The 19,050-nt window shown below is 57.6% G+C and overlaps 1 protein-coding gene and 1 pseudogene across 1 annotated transcript in view; one reads left to right on the forward strand and one right to left on the reverse strand.

The window, feature by feature from the left end:
• Positions 1–17,027, forward strand: part of TNNT3 (troponin T type 3 (skeletal, fast)) — an 18,566-nt gene extending 1,539 nt beyond the window's left edge. Inside the window, exons 4-14 of the mRNA XM_006893210.1 lie at positions 2,837–2,854; positions 4,442–4,456; positions 7,513–7,531; positions 10,226–10,271; positions 11,816–11,932; positions 12,082–12,159; positions 12,775–12,888; positions 12,972–13,081; positions 13,261–13,351; positions 15,146–15,186; positions 16,927–17,027. Of these exons, the coding sequence (XP_006893272.1) occupies positions 2,837–2,854; positions 4,442–4,456; positions 7,513–7,531; positions 10,226–10,271; positions 11,816–11,932; positions 12,082–12,159; positions 12,775–12,888; positions 12,972–13,081; positions 13,261–13,351; positions 15,146–15,186; positions 16,927–16,981 (704 nt within the window). The 3' untranslated portion in view covers positions 16,982–17,027. The remainder of the gene's footprint in view (positions 1–2,836; positions 2,855–4,441; positions 4,457–7,512; positions 7,532–10,225; positions 10,272–11,815; positions 11,933–12,081; positions 12,160–12,774; positions 12,889–12,971; positions 13,082–13,260; positions 13,352–15,145; positions 15,187–16,926) is intronic.
• LOC102844112 lies at positions 7,791–8,564 on the reverse strand (annotated as a pseudogene).
• Positions 17,028–19,050: the final 2,023 nt, after the last annotated feature.

Below are 19,050 nucleotides of genomic sequence, written 5' to 3' on the forward strand. Positions count from 1 at the left end.
ACGCTTTACCTCTTGTTCATGGTCATTAACATGATCATCTTCACAGTCTGTGATCATTAATGCCTCATCCATCCTTATTGTCTGTGGCCATTAGTCCCTCATCGTCATTGTCCATGATCATTAAGACCTTGCCTTCATTATTCAAGCCCATCAACACCTCCTGCTTTGCCCATAGCCATGAATTCCTTAGCTTCCTTTTCCATGCCATGAATACCTCATCTCCATCACCCGCGGTCATTAATTCTCCACCTTCAAAGGTCATTAATTCCTCATCCTCCATTATCTGTGCTCCTTAAAGTTTTATCCTCTTATTTATGTCTCAAATGCCTCACCGTCATTCTCACCATCCACACCATCAATACTTCCCACTTACTGTCCGAGTTCATTCATATTTCATCCCAGCGATCACAAAGATCTCATCTTCGTCATCTACAGTGATCAGTACTTTGTAACCTCTTTGCCCATGGTCATTAATAACGCATCCTATCCTCCTCCTTGAGGGAGTGCCGTGGTTCAGCAAGGAGCTGCGCTGCCAACCCAGAGATATGTGGTTCAAACCCACCAGCTTCTCCAGGGAAGAAAGATGGGCAGTCTCCTGTCATGTGGTGTTACTATTATTGTTATCATTTGCCTTTGAGTGGAGTGGGACTCATAGTGACCCTACAGACAGTAGATCTGAACCCGTCCTATCTCTGGAACCCCGCTAACGGGTCAGCCCCGAGTTGGGTTCTGACCCGACAGCACACCGACAGCTCTCATCACGACCGTCAACATCTTCCTCCTGTTGTGCTGCATCGTGGGCTCTTGCCCTCGCTGTGTGGCCCCCAAGCTCGCACTCTCTCTGCCCAGGTTGCTGCCTCTTCACCCTCATCATCTGATCACTGCTACCTCAGCGTCACGGTCCACTCCCATTAAGACCTGCATCCTCCGCATGTACTGACAGTGCAGCCTCATCCTCACTGTCCAGGGGCATTGATATCTCCTCCTCGGTCCTTGGTCATCAACGCCACATTCTCACCATCCACTTTCATTAACATCATGAGGATGGCTTGACACAGGACAAGGTTCAGGGCTGTCACCTGGTCACTATGAGTTGTAGCTGAGAGCACAGCGTCTAAAAACAACAGCCACGCCAACATGGTCACTAACGCCCCATCGTTGTATCCACGGTCACTAACACTTCGTCTTCGTCACCCATGATCATTGACTCCCATGCTCACCGCCTGTGGTCATTAACACTGGACTCCCATCGTATTGTGGTGTTTGGGGTGACTTGCTGTTTGGTCACTACCAGTCTTCCTCAGATTAATAGCATGCATGGCCCTGACCTCTCTGGCCGTCTCCACACTTCTCTCTCAGTCTCTCCTTGTCTGTGTCTTCAGCCTCCTTCTAAGAAAGGATTCTCTAGAACTCCAGTGGTCTTTCTCTCACTCTCTCTTTCTGCCTGTCTCTGTCTGTGTCTCTCTGACTCAGGCTTCTCTGTATCCCTGGATCCTCTCTCTGTGTCTCTGTCTCTCTCTTCACTAGCTGTCCCTCTCTGCATCTCCAGTCCTCAAGATTCCCCTCCCTCAGCACCTCTGTCTCTGTGGGTGTCTGTCACCCTCTGAGCTTCACCCTCAGCACTTCCAGCCGTGAGCTGGGACTCTTCCTCGAGTGCCCCACTGGGCTCCAGCAGCTGGTGGCATGCCCAGGCAGGCTGGGGCTGGGAGCTGTGCAGCCGGATGGTTCTCAAACTGCAATCATGAGCGCCGGCACCTGGCACCCAGCACCTTGCATCCCGGGAACTTTCTGCCCCTGTGAGGGGCAGGGCCTCCTGCAAGAAGCCCAGTGCTAGGTTGTGAAAACATTTTGAAAACATTGGGCTCCCCTAACAATGTGAACAAAACTTCCCTGCACCCCCACCCCTTCTGCTGAAAGGCAGAGGGTCCTTTCTGGGCCGGAGTCATGCTGTTAGTCAGGTAGTGGATTCTTTCAGTGAGAAAGCATGGAGACAGAAACAGCCAGAGGCCCCGGGGGTGTGGACCAGGACCCTGGACAGTGTGAGGCCTCCTGTGTGAAGACATTCAGTGTCCACACCACCTCAGGCCATTTGGGGAAATTCCTAGTGGAAATTCTCCTGAGGGTGATTTTCTTTTTTTTCTTCTTTTTAAATTCATAGACTTTATTTTTTTTTTTTTTAGAGTAGTTTTACAGGGGGGAAAATGTATGGAAAAATGACAGAGCAGAGAGAATAGTTGGGATGTAGCTTCTCGCTCTGCTATTAGCATCTTCCTATTATGTGGCACACTTGTTACAACTGCTGAACTGTGTGGATACATTGTTGCTAAAACACATCTTAGAGCAAAGCACACCCTGCACTGCAGAGCCTGAGAACTCTGACTGATGCAGGTGAACTCGGAGGGTCATTTCAGCAGCACAGGGACATTGTCCCCTTGTCTTCACACTGAGATGCTGTGTAGAGCCTGGGCCAGAGAGGAGACACCCCTCTTGCTCAAATACCCTCATAGCCTCTCTGAACTCCAGACACGGGAACAGGGCTGTGAAAGGTGGTAACCATGTACAGCATTGTCTTGGAGTCCCTGAGGACGGCCCCCAATCACCAAGAATGACATCCACAGAGACCAGTGTCACATCCTGCCTGCTCACCCTTGGCTTTGGCCAGCAGTAGGAGGGCCTATGCCCCATGTCCTAGGCCCAGAAATGCAAGCTCACCCTACTCGTACCTGCCTCTTCTCCCTGGGAAGCCAGTGCCCTCCCCACTGGCCCTGTTCATACACCTCTAAGAATATCCTTGCTCTCTCTCTCCCTCTGCCGTCTCCTGCACCTGATTCACTAGAAGAGGCCCAGGAGGAAGGTAAGTGGGATCCAGGATCTCAGCCCCTACCCATACCTTTCTTGAATACTCTGACCATTCATTATCCCAAGGGCCCCCAACATGCCTGTGTGTCCCCTGCTCATCCTGCCCCCCCATTTCCTCACCTCTAAGGACCTGCTGTGCGTACCTCCTTGTCTAACCCTCTCCTCTCTCCTCCTTCCACCATGTACCTGGTACCCCTTTCCTGCAGAAGTCCAAGAAGAAGGTATGCAACATAGGACTTCTGACCCCATGTGGGGCCCGGGGCCTGGCTGGAGCCTAAGTGGGGTAGGATGGGGGTCAGTGTGCCCAGCCAGCCAAGGGGCCTCACATGTGGCCCCCAAGTAACCCACTAACCACGACCGGGGAGAACAGGAACCCCAGGCTGGGACAGGGCAGTCAGACTCCACAGACCAGCCAATGGGTGCTCTTGGGGTCTCCCCCAAGTTAGAAGGGGTTGGACTGAAATGAGGGCATCTCTGAGAGGGATGGGGCTGAGGGGACATGTCTGAGGTCTAGATGTGACTTGACCCTTTGGTCCTTGAGAGTAACCCTCTAGCCCGAGTGGGTAACTGAGGACCACCTGGGAGACCCGAGTGGTGCAAACGGAAGAGACAGGTGGGAGGGGGACAGGGCGAGATCTCTGCCTGTGCCCTGGCCAGCTTGGCACTCCCAAGGGCTGTGCTCTGTGTTAGCCCTCAGCAAAGGGCCTTGTCACCTAGTACAACCATTCCCAGCCAGCCCAGAGTCCCCTCCTGGAGGCCTGGGGCCGGAAGGCTGTTGGTTCATGGCGGATGGACATGGGGAGGGGAGGCCCAGGTTCCCTGCCCATGTCAGAGATTTTGCAGGGAAGAGGGGAGAGGCAGGAGGTGGAGGGTGACTGAGACATGCTTCCACGGCCACTGTCCAGCTGCATCGCTGGCTACAGGCCTGGACTCCATGCAAGGAGCCATGCCCCTTGGGAGTCTAGTGTTGCTGTCACAGCCTCTGCGTGGAAGTCCCTCTCAGGAGAGCAGGAGCCAAGGGGGGGCCCACCCGGGGGGCCCACCCCCTGCACATGGCAGTGACAGGAGTCACCACTGCAGAAGCACCAGTTCAATCTGAGCTTAGGCTTCCGGGACTGGGAGGGGGATACGGGGGAGGGGGGGCTTGACTTGTGTAAGGGACACCAGAGCTGGCACTGACCACTCATCACCACATCTTGCTCGCTGTCTGCATGCGCCCGCCCCTGCCTCGCCGCTGACCCTCCGAGGCCATGGGCTGGTCACTAACCTGGGATTCCTTCTCCTTTGGCCTGTGACCCATGATTTTGCCTCTTGTTCTATGGCCCTCCTCCCCCGATGAAGTTCATGAAGCAGGTATGTGACATGACTTCATCTCTGTGTGTGCACATGTGTGGTCATGTGTGGTGTGTACAGACAAGGGGAATGAGAGGGCCCGTGTGTGCCCTGTCCATGCTCTGGCCTGCTTAGGCCCCTCACTCTCCAAATCCTCCCTCTCCCTGACCCAGGCTCCCCAGAACATGTTCATAGCCTCTCTCTCTCCCCCTCTCTCCTCACATGCTCCCTATTGATGCTGTTTCTGCAGAGGAAGTTCAGGAAGGTATGCACTGGGGTGCTGTGAGGGTGGGGTGCTGGGAGCGTGGGGTGCTGGGAGGGTGGCTCCCCAAGCACCTCTCCCTCTCTCCTCTCTTCTCCCCTCCCTCCCTCTCGCCACTGCTCCACTGTCATGAACCACAGTGGTCATCCTGGCCAGTGGGCAAGGGAGGGAGTAGGGCCAAGCTTGACCCTGTCCTAGAAGGGAGGACTAAGGGCAGGGGCCACTTCCCAGGCCACCAGCAAGAAGGTGTGCAGTGACCAGCCTTAGAGAGCAGCACCCTTGAGAAGGGTGCAGTCCCTGGGAGGATGGTGCTGGGGTCCACATGGCAGGGGGAAGAGCAGAAGAGGATCAACAGGGCAGGCAGCCTCCACCTACACAGGCTAGTAAGCCTGAGAGAGGATGCAGGGAGGGCAGAGGGACAAGTGGGGCGAAGCAGGAAGCTGGCTGAGGGCTGAGGGCTGAGGACTGAGGGCTGAGGGCTGAGGGCTGAGGGCTGAGGGCTGAGGGACGAGGGCTGAGGGACGAGGGCTGAGGACTAAGGACTGAGGGACGAGGGCTGAGGACTAAGGGCTGAGGGCTGAGGACTGAGGACTGAGGGACAAGGGCTGAGGACTAAGGACTGAGGGATGAGGGCTGAGAACTGAGGGATGAGGGCTGAGGGTTGAGGGACGAGGGCTGAGGACTGAGGACTGAGGGACGAGGGCTGAGAACTGAGGGATGAGGGCTGAGGGTTGAGGGACGAGGGCTGAGGACTGAGGGCTGAGGGCTGAGGAATGAGGACTGAGGCTGAGGGATGAGGGCTGAGGAATGAGGACTGAGGCTGAGGCTAAGGTCAGGTTGGGGACAGCATGCATACCAGCACTCAATCAGGTAGAATCCCTGAGCATAGTTGGACACGCCCTCAGTAGATCCTGGGGTTCAGGGCTGGGCCTGAGTCACTTCCAGGTTTCCCTGCTCTGCTCAGACTAGGTTCTTCACTCGTCAGCCTCAGATAAGGCCGCCTGCTTGGAGCAGGGTCAGTGCAAGACACGCAGGCCACGTAGGTGGAAGGACAGTAAGCGGCTCAAGGTCACTCTGGAAACAGTATTGAGGTCAACAGATGAGTGAGAGCCCCCTCTCTGCTCACAGCCAGTTACTATGGCCCTGGTTGGGAGTGCTGTGCTGTTCTGGCCACAGGCCCCCACTGCCCTCTCCTCCACCCCAGCCTGGGCTTATGTTGACCCCAGGGCCTTGGCCGGGCACTGCCCAGTGAGTCCCAGGGACAAGAGCAGAGCAAACATGTCAGGCCACATCTCTACCCACACAGACAGCTGAGGTTGCTTCCTGGGTTCTGTATCCAGGGCCCCACATCCCCTAAGTTCACTCTAGGTGTTGAGGGAGTGACAGCAGGCTGGCCAAGTGCTGACCAGCGAGGTGTCTGAGAGTTTCTAGGGCACCGCGCAGTCTCTGAGCTGAGGCAGGGGCAAGTACTGGTTTGGACGAGGTATAGCCCCTCAAGAATGCAGCCCTTCACAGTCTGTGGGGCTCAGCGAGTTCTTCCCAGCCAAGGAGGGGCTCAGACAGATGCCATGCGGTGAGCGAGTCAGCCATGAGTGCAGGGTCCTGATCAGGACACCCCCCCTCCGCCCCCCAACACGGCCACTCTGTGAGAGCAGCCAGGACAGTCTCACCAAGCCCGGGGTCTGGGGCTCAGTCTTATAAACAGGGACAGGCCAGGGGAGGGGCCTGCAGGGAGAGTCTACTCAGATCTTAGGGTCAGAGACGCAGCTGGTCACCGAGGTGAGCAAGCTGGACTGCAGGCCAGGCAGCCGTCGTGGACAGCAGGCCAGGCCAAGTGGATTTTCTTGGCTCATTATTGAGCAGAAAATGACCCGAAATCCTATTGGAAGGTCTGGACTCAGAACCAGGTCTGCTAAGTCACTGAGCTTCCCCATCAACTGTCCAAAGCCGCTTTCACCTGTGCCGCACTCCCGCTCAGAGCTCCAGGGGAGATGTGGCTGTCCCAAGAGGATCAGGTCTACAGGGATGGACAGTGCCCAGGCCCCCACCATGGGTGTCTCTCCCAGGACCCCATCCTTCGACCCCCAGCTCAGGGAACAGGGGCCAGGCCGCAGGGTGCGTGCCCTGCATGGCCTTTGTCTTGGCATTTCTGCTTGTGCCCCAAGACGCTTCCAAGGAGGAGCCAGGGGAGGACGAGGAAGGAAAGGGCCGCTGTCCGCCTGCTGCTATGCCCAGCCTTGCAGTTCTGCTGCCTTTGCCTACTACAGCCCTTCCAGGACACCAGCCAAGAGAGATAGACAGGGCCCTCAGTCACTTCCTGCCTGCTTGTCTGTCCTTCCACCTGCCTGTCCACCTGTCTGGCCCTTGATTTCCCTTAGCCAGAGGAGTGCCCAGCTTTTGCCCAGCACAGAGGGTGGCCCGTGGGCTAAGCAGGAGACCAGGACAGGACAGGCCTGAGGGGACAGCTCCTCTCTTGTCTTAGATCTTCTGCCCCCTTCTCAGCTTCTCTGAGTCCTTTCGCAGAGACCCTCGGTCCTCCACCCTCTGCCCTTTGTCCTCACCCTCCCTATCCCTTCCTGCCCTCCCTCAGGGACCCTTCACCCACGCTGTGTTCATTGTCTCTGTGTCTTCTGTCTGCACCTCCTCATCCTGGCTCCCATACCCTGAGCTCCCCTTGGACCCCGTCAGGGCCTGGAGTGGGGACGAGATCCCATTGGTTCTGGAGGGCAAGGTGGGAGGTGGGGGATTCAGCCCCAGAGGCACTGGCCTCACCCTCCTCCTCTCCCTTCCTCTCCTCCCCCTCCCCCTCCCCCTCTCACTTCTCCTCCTCTCTTCCTTTCCCTCTCTCCCTTTTCCTCCTCTCCCCTCTTCCCTTCCTCCTCTCCCCTCTTCCCTACCTCCTCTCTCCCTCCCCTCTCCCTCTTCCCCCTTCCCTTGCTCCCCCTCTCTCTTCCCCCCTCGCCCTCCCCTTCCCCTCTCCCGATCCCCCCCTTCCTCCTTTCCCTCCCCCTCTCACCATCTCCCCCTCTCTCCCTTCTTGATGCTGCTACACTGACCAGAAGAGAAGCCAAGACCCAAGTGAGTGGGGGCACATGGATGTGGGCATGGGCTGGGATGCGGGTGAGGCCCTGCCTGGAGCCAGAATAGTGTGCAGGGTGGACGGGGGTGGACGCTCCAGTGGGCAGAGACCTCGTATTCCCAGAGGAGCAGCCCCGGCAGCGGCAGCGTGGGCTGCCCTGGAGGCCCTGGAGGCTCTGGAGGCCCTGGAGCCCTGGAGGCCCTGGAGGCCTGGAGGCCTGGAGGCCTGGAGGCCTGGAGCCCTGGAGGCCCTGGAGCCCTGGAGGCCTGGAGGCCCTGGAGGCCTGGAGGCCCTGGAGGCCTGGAGGCCCTGGAGGCCTGGAGGCCCTGGAGGCCCTGGAGGCCTGGAGCCCTGGAGGCCCTGGAGGCCTGGAGGCCCTGGAGGCCTGGAGGCCCTGGAGGCCCTGGAGGCCCTGGAGCCCTGGAGGCCCTGGAGGCCTGGAGGCCTGGAGGCCCTGGAGGCCCTGGAGGCCCTGGAGCCCTGGAGGCCTGGAGCCCTGGAGGCCTGGAGGCCCTGGAGGCCCTGGAGGCCCTGGAGCCCTGGAGGCCCTGGAGGCCCTGGAGGCCTGGAGCCCTGGAGGCCCTGGAGGCCCTGGAGCCCTGGAGCCCTGGAGGCCCTGGAGCCCTGGAGCCCTGGAGCCCTGGAGGCCCTGGAGCCCTGGAGCCCTGGAGCCCTGGAGCCCTGGAGCCCTGGAGCCCTGGAGCCCTGGAGGCCCTGGAGGCCCTGGAGGCCCTGGAGCTGGGGGAAGTGACTGCTCCTTTGCGTCAGTGTGGTGCTTCAAGTCCCGCTGGTCCACACGCACCAGGGCTGGCCTTTCCCTGGGTGCCCACCTCCCACCTGTGCCAAGTCAGAGGTGCCCATGGACCTGCTGTGCTGCCCGCTCTTCTTCCCTCCTTGCCAACCTCGCCCCACATGGACCCATTCCCTTCAGCCTTTGGCCACCCCGGTGGCGTTGTCTTGGGACGGTTGGGGTGGTTGACAGTGCCAGGGCACCTGCGTCTGCTCAGCGGCCACTGGGCCATCCTGAGACATGACTACTCGCCCCTTGGGTGGGGCAACACTTTTTCAGTGATTCAAAATCTGCTCAGGTCAGAGATACTTTCTAGTTCAAACACACGGTTTGTATTTTCACTATGAAAACAAAACACCTCATTAAAGGAAATTTGGAAAATACGTAAAAGTCTAATGAAGAAGGGGGAAAAAAGAGTGAGGGAGAGAAAGAAAAAGGTGCCCCTCAATTCTCCCAGCCTCAGTTCTCCCAGCCAGCCTGTGGGAAAGCGTGGAAAGAAATCAAAAGCTTTATTTCTTCCCACAAGTTTTCCGTGCATAGGGCTTGGAAAAAGGGGGAAAAAACTTTAAATGCTGTGCTGTTTTTCAAACATTGCCCTGTCTATACGACCTTGAATCCTGCCTTTCTAAAATTTAGCACTATTCATAAGTCTTTTTCCGTGTTTTTACATCGTCTTCTTAAATATTTTGAATGGCCACATAGTATCCCATCCATCGGGCAAACCATAATTTTCCTAACCATTCCTCTATTGTAAGACAGCAAGGCTTGCCCCCGTGTCTCACCATCATAAATAACTCGCAGGGGCCCGCTTCTCTGCCTTTAAGATTATTTCCCTAGGCCAGAGTCCCAGAACTGGAATTGCTGGGTCAAAGAGGACGAGCGTTCTTAAGGTTTTTGACATCCTTTGCCAAACTGCTTTCCACGAAGGCTCTGCCAAGGCCGTGGACGCGGTGTGTGAGGGTGCGCACAGCACGCCTCCAAGGACAGCACCCCGCTTTCAGGTGGAGCCCTTGAAGCTTTCTGGGTGTTTGCCTCCGCACGCCTTTGATTGCTAGAGAGAGCCCCTCCCCCGCGTGCCTGATGACTGCTCGCCTGTGTCCCCGAATTGGCAGCCTGTGCCCATTTATGTAACGGGCGGGCCGTGGCGACGGCCCTGTGTTTTCCTTAATCATCCGTTTGCATAAGGATATTAAGTCTTTTCCAGATTTGCGGAAAATATTTTTTCTAGGTTTTTTTCCCCTTTCAGTGTTTGCCTTTTCCACATACAGAACGTTTTCATCTGTGTGCGTCTGCCGGCCCCCCCCCCCCGGGGCTTCTGGGCTCCCGGGGCCTCCCACCCAGGCCGTGTGAGCAATGGTCCATGCTGGTGCCTTCGATGATGGTTTTATGTTTGAAGGTGGTGGTGGTGTAACTCTCTGACCCAGCTGGGCAGCACTGCAGGACAGAGGGGACCCTTTGACTGTCTCCCCAACCCCTTTCTCTCCTTCCATGGAGTCTCTGGAAAGGAAGAGCAGGGGGTAGCAGACAGACTGACCACAGGGACCTGCCTCTCACCTGTTAGCTGCCTCACCTCGCTCCCAGCAGGCCACCGCTGTGTATTTATGTGGCCAAGGAGCCCAGGGAGCCCTTCCTTGAAAACATGGGTCAAGACACCCTTGAGATGTTGAGTGGACAGAGTGGAGAGATGCCTAGAAGTCAGAACATTCTGGAAGCAGTCCAGCCGCTCCTAGGATTCAAGCAGTCCACCACACATACTTGCTAAGAACAAAGTTCAGGCAAACGTGCCACCAGGCCACGTGCAGTCAGGCCAATACAGGGCCCCAGGGCCAGTCCGAGCTGGGGCTGCTGAAAACTCAGGCCACCTCTGTCCCTGACCCTGTCTGTCTGCCTCTCTCTCCTTCAGACTGACTGCTCCTAAGATCCCGGAAGGGGAGAAAGTTGACTTCGATGTAAGTTTGTGGGATTCAGGTCAGAACATTCTCCCCAACCCCTCACTCCAGACTAGACCTCAGATGGTCACCCCTCCTCAAGCACTCTGGCCTCGGACCTCTCGGCCTAGTCACCTGCACCCTGGTTCACTCTTGGACTGTAAGAAATCTGTCCAAGAACAGACGTGACTGTCTCCCTTCATCCATCCGTCCATTATTCCCAAAGCTCTCCACCCATCACCTAGCCATCCGCCCATCACTCCCACAGCTCTCCACCCATCACCAGCCATCTGTCCACGCGCCCGTTCATTTTCCCTTCTACTCACCCTTCCATGCATCTACCACTGCACATTCTTTAAGCGTCGTTTACTCATCCATTCAGTGCCCCCATGCTCATGGCACATCTGTTCTCCAGCATCCACTCACCATCCACCTGTCCTCTTGCCCAGTTATGCATTCGCTCACCTGTGCATCCATTGAACCGCTCGTTACCCCATTCACCACCTGCTCGATTTTACGTATGTGTGGTGTGTGGTAGGTGGCATCAAGTCAGCTTCTACTTAAAGGGACCCTGTGTCCAGTGATGGGGTAATGAGGGCAGGTGGGTCAGAGATTGGCTCAAAACAGAGCAGGGTTCAGAGCTGTCGTACATAGGATCACTATGCAATTAAGTGGTACTCACCACCACCAACATTAACACACAACCCAACAAACTAAACGACCCCACCGGCCTCTCACCGCCCTCAGCCTTGGCTGTGCTTGAACCCATTGTCAGTCATTGTGTCCGCCTACATCATTCGGAGCCTTCCACCCACACACCAACCCATCCATTCGCCCATCTAGCCATCTACCCACTCATTCAAATAATCATTCGTTCATCTGTCAACTGCTCACCCACCAACCCACCCCTCGATCCACCCACTCACACATCGGTCCATTTATCAGTCACCCATCAATCCATCCAGCCAAATACATCCACCCATCCATCTACTCACCATCTGTCCATCAGTCCACTCCACACATTCATACACCCACTCACCCAGCTGGCCACATACTCATCCATTCATTTACTCAACCACCCAGCCATCCCTTCACTCCTTCATCTCTTCATCCATCGTATCTCCTACTTACCACCCACTTACCTCCTATCTACCCATCTGACTACTCCTTTATCCACTTGCTTATTGACTGTTTAGAAAATTATCTCACTGATCAAATCCCTCTCCACTTCCCATGCAGTTATCTCTCGGGATGAAAGTCAGGCCACACCAGAGTCAATCCATCCCAAGGTGCTGCTGGCTTCAAGTCTAGAGAGAGCCTAGCAAGGCTCCAGTCACAGAGTGAGCACTGTCCCCACCCTGGGGCTCAAAGACCAGGCAACCCTGGATCAGCAGGACAGCAGTAGCCATGGAGCGTGAGGAGGGTTCAAGGTCCCAGGCGGTTGTCCACTGTCTGGTGGTCAGGAGTCAGGGCTTCTGGGCTGGAACCAAGGCAGGTGCAGCTTACTGCAGGTCAGTGTAGGACGTGAGCTGGCATGGAGACTGATGGGCATTTCCCACCCACAGGACATCCAGAAGAAACGACAGAACAAAGACCTTATGGAGCTTCAAGCTCTCATCGACAGCCACTTTGAAGCCCGGAAGAAGGAGGAGGAAGAGCTGATTGCACTCAAGGAGAGAATTGTGAGTGTGCACTTGGGGCCCCAGTCTTCGGTCTGGCTGTTTGCATGAGCCTGTGGGCCCAGGCCAGACACCAGGGGTGACATGAGATGATGGGAGTGTCTGCTCTCAGAGGGTGGGAAGGCTGGGCTGATCTGAGCCTCTGGCCACAGGAGAAACGCCGTGCTGAGAGAGCTGAACAGCAGAGAATCCGTGCTGAGAAGGAGCGGGAGCGCCAGAACAGACTGGCGGTGAGACCGTTGTCCCCTTCCCATCTCATGCACCCATGTGTCTATATATACATATATACCAAATCGTTAAGCCAGTCAGACATCCATTTATGTATTTACCCATCCTTCCATCCATTCATCTACATAGCTATCCATGTTCCCATCCATCCGTTCACCCATCCATCCATTAATCCATCATCTGTCCATCCATCCATCCATCCATCCATCCATCCATCCTCCATCTTCTATCCATCCATACCCATCTATCCATCCATCCATCATCCATCCATCATCCATCCATCCATCCATCCATCCATCCATACCCATCCATCCATCCATCCATCCATCCATTCTCCATCCATCCATCCATCCATTCACCCACCCACCTGTCCATCTAGTGAGTACAGGACTCTTTCTTCTCCTGGTCTCCTGTTCAAAGTGATCCATGGTCAGAGACCCTGGGGGGGGCTCCCATGGTGGCCTTTCTCTGTAGAATACCCTGCAAAATGGTAGGCATCAACTAGTCTTTGAAGCTTCCAGAAAATTCTAAGTCCAGGATGAAGCTCCAAAATCTCCCCAGAGAAGAGCATAGCCATGACCACACACCTGAGAAGCTTGGGGATGGGGTGTCCACAGGAGGAGAAAGCCAGGAGAGAGGAGGAGGATGCCAAGAGGAGAGCCGAAGATGATCTGAAGAAGAAGAAGGCTCTGTCCTCCATGGGTGCCAACTACAGCAGCTACCTGGCCAAGGTGAGTGACTCCTCAGAGCCATGGGATGACCCTGCCTTGCTCCCAACTCCTGGACCAGCACTGAGACCCTCCATGCCCCACAGGCTGACCAGAAGAGAGGCAAGAAGCAGACTGCCCGAGAGATGAAAAAGAAGATCTTGGCTGAGAGGCGCAAGCCCCTCAACATTGACCACCTCAGTGACGACAAGCTGAGGTGAGGGGTGCAGCAGCTGGTAAGGGCTGGGCTGGGCTTGACAGGGCTTCTCAAACATTCCCTGGACCTGCCCTTGGGGCTCTGGTCCAGCTCCCTGTGGAAGTCAGAGGAGAAGGTGGCATAGGCTTCTGCCTGACCAGAGCTGAGTCAGCTGTTGTGACCTCTGTCTTCCTTCCCAGGGACAAGGCCAAGGAGCTGTGGGACACTCTGTACCAGCTCGAGACTGACAAGTTTGAGTTTGGGGAAAAGCTGAAGCGTCAGAAATACGATGTGAGTACAGGCTCTCCAGCCTGTGGGCTTCAAGTCCCCTCTCAGCCAGGGCAGCAGCCGCCGTCTCCTGAGCCCCATTCGCCCTCGAGACCCACTTCCTGGAGTCCACACTGTGCCCTTTGGCCCTGGAGCTGAGGCTGGACATGCCCTTAAGAAGAGTCCCTAGGGCCCCTCGCACACAGAGCCTGGTCCCTGTGCCGGGCTGCGTTGATGGTGGAGGACCAGCCTCCGAGAGTGACCACAACCGAGGGGCCACAGGGCCCTCTCCAATTTCCCTCTGGCAGACAGAGAGCCTCTGTACCATTGAGCTGTTCTTGAGGGAACTCTGAGTCCACCTCCACTGAAATGTCCCCCATTGTCCCTGCAAACCCAGGCCCCGGATGACATTGGCCCAAACAATAAGTGTTCCTGTATCCAGTGGGGTCCCTTCTTCCTGACACACCCCCCATACTCGTAACCCACTCCCACCCCAGAGAGCTGAATGGGGTGCAGCCATCAAGTAGGAAGTCGTCCACACCCCCTCCAGATAGCAGGCAGCTGGGGTTGGCCCCATCTTGGGTGCAGACACAGCTTAGAGGGGAGCTGGCCTCGGAGTCTGAGAAGTGGGGTGGTGGTGTGGGTGGCTACTTCCTGCCCTCCGACCTGGTGAAAAGCTCCAGGTGACTCCTGCCACTTCCCGGCAGAGGGTTTGGAGGGGGAGGGTTCAAGTTTCAGGGTGTTCTCCTTGATCCCTTAAATGGAGCGATTGAGACAGTGTGATGTGAGGTGACAGACTCGGGGCTCCCTTTGTGTCCTTGGGAAGAGCATCTGGCCTCTCTTTGCCTCAGTTTCCCCTCCATCAGAAAGAGGTGCTCAGATGGCCACCTGGGCTGGCTCTGAGGAAGACACAGCTTATACGCAGTGCAGTCCAGCCCGTGAGCTGAGAGGGCGGGGTTCTCCCCCAGCCGCCCTGGGTCTGTCCAGGGACAGGGGTCCTGCGGCCACTGGCTTCCTGCATGCACCGGGCGGGGCGCAGAGACAAGCCAGACAGCCCAGCCTGCCCGCCTCACGGTCACAAGGACCAGCCCAGGGCTCATGGGGGCTGGGGGACCCTGAGGCCATAGCCCGGGCGCACCACACAGCCCCATATCCGCCCGGTCTTTCAGGTCATGAATGTGCGGGCTAGAGTGGAGATGCTGTCCAAGTTGTAAGTACCCGAGCACCTTGTGTGCTGCACGGGAGCTCGAGCATGGCACGTTCAGGTCACGCTGGACACCGAGGCCGAGGGCACCGAATGGGCACAGGTCCTGCCACTCCCTCCTGCCTTCCTTCCCCCAGCTCCAAGGAGCTGTCTGGAGGAGGGGCAGTGGGGCTGGCAGAGATGGGGAGACACATGGCTCTGTGCTGGGACCCCTGGCCAGGCCCTTGGGGTTCAGTGGCTGCAGGAGGCAGCCCAGGTGGAGGCAGAGGGACTGGCCAAGCCCCACCTCCCTGTGGCCACCCCACTCCGTGCCCCCGGCCCGCGTCCTGCCACGGTTGCAGGTAAGTGGCCGCTCAGAGCTGCCGAGTGCACTGGCCAGGCCTCCAGCCACTGTGAGTGGTAGGAAGGAACTTGGCCTGACGCCTGGGGTCAAGGATCCCTAACCAAAAGGCACCAGGAGACAGCAAGGGAGCCAGTGAGTGCTGGGGGCTCAGGGCACCGGCTGGGCACAACGCCTGCCAGGAGCAGCCCTCCCTGCGGCCTCAACGGGAACACCGCCGTCCATCCGTGTTCCGCCTGCACGGCCCACAGTAAGTCCTCCGTGTTGTTTCCAGATCACCACCCTCAGGAGCCGCATCGACCAGGCCCAGAAGCAGTGAGTAGCCGGCGGCGGGCCCCAGGCCCAGGGGCTCGTGTCCCCAGCCACTCCCGCACCCGCCGGTGCGGGGGAGGCCGCCTGCCCAGAGCATAACCCACTAACGACAGGCCGCTTCTCCCCCAGCTGTGTGGCCAGCTCCCTGCCCTGACCAGGCCCTGCTCACACACACATCAGTCAGGGCCAGGGCTCCTGGGACCCCACCAGTATTCCTCTGCACAGGGTGATCAGGGAAGAAGTCCAGCACTTGGGGGACGTTGTTGTTGTGGGTAGTGTTGAGTCACTCAAGCCCCAATGGTCACAGCCCCCCACCCCACAGGGAAGCTCCGCCCACCTGTGCAGGCAGCCCTCCCGACCCCGCAGCAGCCCGCTGAGCCTCTGTCCCCTTCGGTCACGGGCCCTCTGCTCTCCTTGCGTGATGTCCTTCAGGCCTCTCCCCTAACAAGCCCCAAGTAGGTGAGGAGGGAGAGGCCGCTGTTCTTCGGTGCCACTGAGTCAAATACGATGTACAACAACCCCGTGAGCAGCAGATCTGAGCCGCGCCCTCCCGCGCTGGCCTCACCACGTGGGCACACTGGCATCAGTTAGTCTGTCCATCTGATTGAGGGTCTTCCTCTCCTTCACTGACCCTCCACCTTTCCTAACATGAAGGCAGGGGCCAAGAGCCACACTCCCGAGAAGGGCTCCAGGGGCCCCAGCTTGACCACGGAGGCTTGGGGGCTTGCCCCTACTCAGGGAGTATTACCAAATTTGCTTTTCAGGCTATTTCACGCTCACACACACCCCAGGCTCAGTGAGACCAATGGGGGTGCAGTATTCCTGGGGTTTCTGTCCTCCCCCCATTAGCCTTACTCTTCCCCACTGGTCCCAGGTCTCTGGCCTGGTCTGTGCTGTGAGATCAGGGCCAGGTTGTGTCGCGAGGGGCATGCATGTGTGTGTTTGTGTGTGTGTGTGTGTGTAGTGCACACATGAGGCTACAATGCGCAGCCCTCCCACCCTCCCTCCACCACAGAGGGCCAGCGCCAGGAGTACAGTCTGGGACAGGCCTTTTCCTCGCCAGCCTGGCCCAGATGCTGTCCCACAGCCCCAGTGCCCTAAACCCAGAGCTTTGGCCGGCCAGGCCTCTGACCTTGTCTGCTTTGGCCCCAGTCCCCAGTCAGCTCCCTTGTGGAGTGTGACATGCAAAGGGCCTCAAACAGGGCGGGGTCCTAGAATAAAACCTCTCCAGCCGGGAACACCCAACCCTCAGGGCGCAGCCCCTCTGCGCTGGGCTGGCCGTTGGTCCCCAGGCGAGACCCAGGCTGGATGGAGGGTAGTGAGAGGCCCTCCCTGCTCTCTGAGACTGTCCTCACTGGGTGACCAGATCTTCCCAGTCAGCCACGTGGGGAGGCTGAGTCTGCATCACAGATGCCATGTCCCTGGGGCAAGGGTGACCACAGCCACGACCCCCAGAGCCCTCGGGCGGGAGAGGGAGGCTTGGGGAGAACTCCTCAGGCTTGTGACCAGCTCTGCCCCTCCTAACCACACTGACCCCGGCACTAAAGCACCAGGCCCAGGTATAGCACAGGTACAGGTGAGTCAGCACCTTACGCTGGGCGAGGTGCATGCTGGGAGGGTGGACCAGCTCGGCACCGTCGCAGCACGGACAGGAGCAAGAGGCCAGGGACAAGGGGCTGGGGGCTGGACGGGGCTCGGCCTGGGCCCCAGCACACTGACCACTATCTTACCTTCCACCTACAGCAGCAAGAAGGCTGGCGCCACAGCCAAAGGGAAAGTCGGTGGGCGCTGGAAGTAAGGAGACAGGACTGAGGCGGACCCCGAGGGAGAGACCCCCCACCCCCGGTGCCCCCATGCCCCGGCACCAAGGCTTCATCCAGGGATTCAAGATGGTGTACCACCACCCACCCACTGGGGCCCACAACCCCCTCGTGCCTCTGTCCTCAGTGCCCCCCACCCCGGGGTCTGGGAATAAAGTGAGCTGACCCCCGTCCACCAGATGCGTACTGTGCTGGAGCAGAGCAAAGGGAGGGGGGTGGGCAGAGAACCTTGGCAGCTCCATGTGGAAGGGGCCAGCAGGGAGGTGGGCTTTTCTATGGAGGCTCAGCTCAGGGCACCACGGGACAGCACCCCACTGTTCATAGGACTTGGCCAGTGACCTCCAGCCCACGTGGGCACACTCAGCCCCCTCTGGCAGGGGCTCCAAAGGACTTCACCAAGGGGGGCAGCCAGGGGTCCCTACGTGCAGTAGGGGGTGTGAGGTGATGTTCTGAACTTTCCAAACACCCTGGGACGTGCAGACAGGGGCAGACCTACCCCGACAGGCCCTTCCTGCGGCCCCACAAAAACCAGCCCTGCCCGGCTGAGACCGGAGGAGTGTGGGCGCACACACTTCCCAGCAAGAAAGCAAACAGCCAGTACAAGCGTCCTTTCTACTCTCTGAGGGACACAGCGTGAGGCCGGGCTCATAAATCTGAAACTCCTGACAAAACAGAATTATGGACAATATAAATCACAAAAACTGGATCGAGACGGAGAGTCCTATACAGTAGGGTGCAGTGCAGACATGGAGCCTATGCAGGGAGGCCCCGGGCTGGGGTCTGGACATCCACACCGCCAACAGGCGCCTGGGGCCAGCTTGGGGGGAGCCCTCCGTCTGCCATGAGACAGAGCAAGCACTCTTTCTTGAGCGCGCACACGCACACACACGTGCACACACACCCACGCACACGTGCGTGCACACCCACCACTTCATGCACCCAGCTCCCACATGCACGTGTGCGTCCCAACGCACCCGACTCGTGCACTCAGCCCGTTGCCGCACAGCCATAGCTGCCGTGTGTGCACAGTGCACACCCCAACACCCCAGACACGCACACGGCCCGCCACACACACAAACTCGTGTCTCCCAGCACCACACGAGGGCACACACACCGTTTCCCCACAGTCGTAACTCTCCCGCACGCCACACACGTGCACTCAGCCCATTCCCCACGCCGTAGCCCTTCAGTGCGTGAACACACTCATGCACACACACACTCCCATCATGACTCCACCATGGGTGCACACACCCCACCACACACATGCCTTGAGCCCACTCCCTCACAACCATATCTCTCCCACGTGTGTGCACATTTGCACAGCGGACACCTCACCTGTACGTGCACACAGCTCATCCCCATGAAGTCATATCTCCTCTACACACACCCCCCGACACAGGCACACAGCCATCCCCCCAACAATGATTACTCTTCTGTGTGTGCACACCTGTGCACACTCCAATATGGCACACACATGCATGCAGCCCACTATAGCAACAAAACCCCACATTGCAATACACCGCATAGACATGCACACCCCAGCCTGTACTCACACACTAGCACACACTCAGGCTCTCTGCGTACATAACATGTGTATGCATGCCCCAGTGCATATCCACAAAGACCTCATACCACAAGCTCATCACACACCCTTACCCACACCAGCTCCACACGCAAACACACACGACTCACACACACACGCACAAAGGTCCTCCCATGGCTGTATACAATTTCACATGCCTCCATAAACGTACATTAACACACTCTAAACCCACACATATCACATGCATTCCACACGGAAGCTCCACACATGAACACACACTCACACACACACACAAACTCATGTCCCCCAAAACCTTAACTCTGCATATGTGCGTGCACATGCCAATACACACATGCAATTAACCACACACATACACACTCCACCACACGCTCTCCACCGCACACACACTCCACTACACACACTCTACTACACACACACTCCACTACACACACACTCTACTACACACACACTCCACACACATACACACTCTACTACACACACACT

This window comes from Elephantulus edwardii, unplaced genomic scaffold, assembly GCF_000299155.1.
Source record: "Elephantulus edwardii isolate Elephantulus edwardi_28Jun2011 unplaced genomic scaffold, EleEdw1.0 scaffold00126, whole genome shotgun sequence".
Classification (NCBI taxonomy): Eukaryota; Metazoa; Chordata; class Mammalia; order Macroscelidea; family Macroscelididae; genus Elephantulus; species Elephantulus edwardii.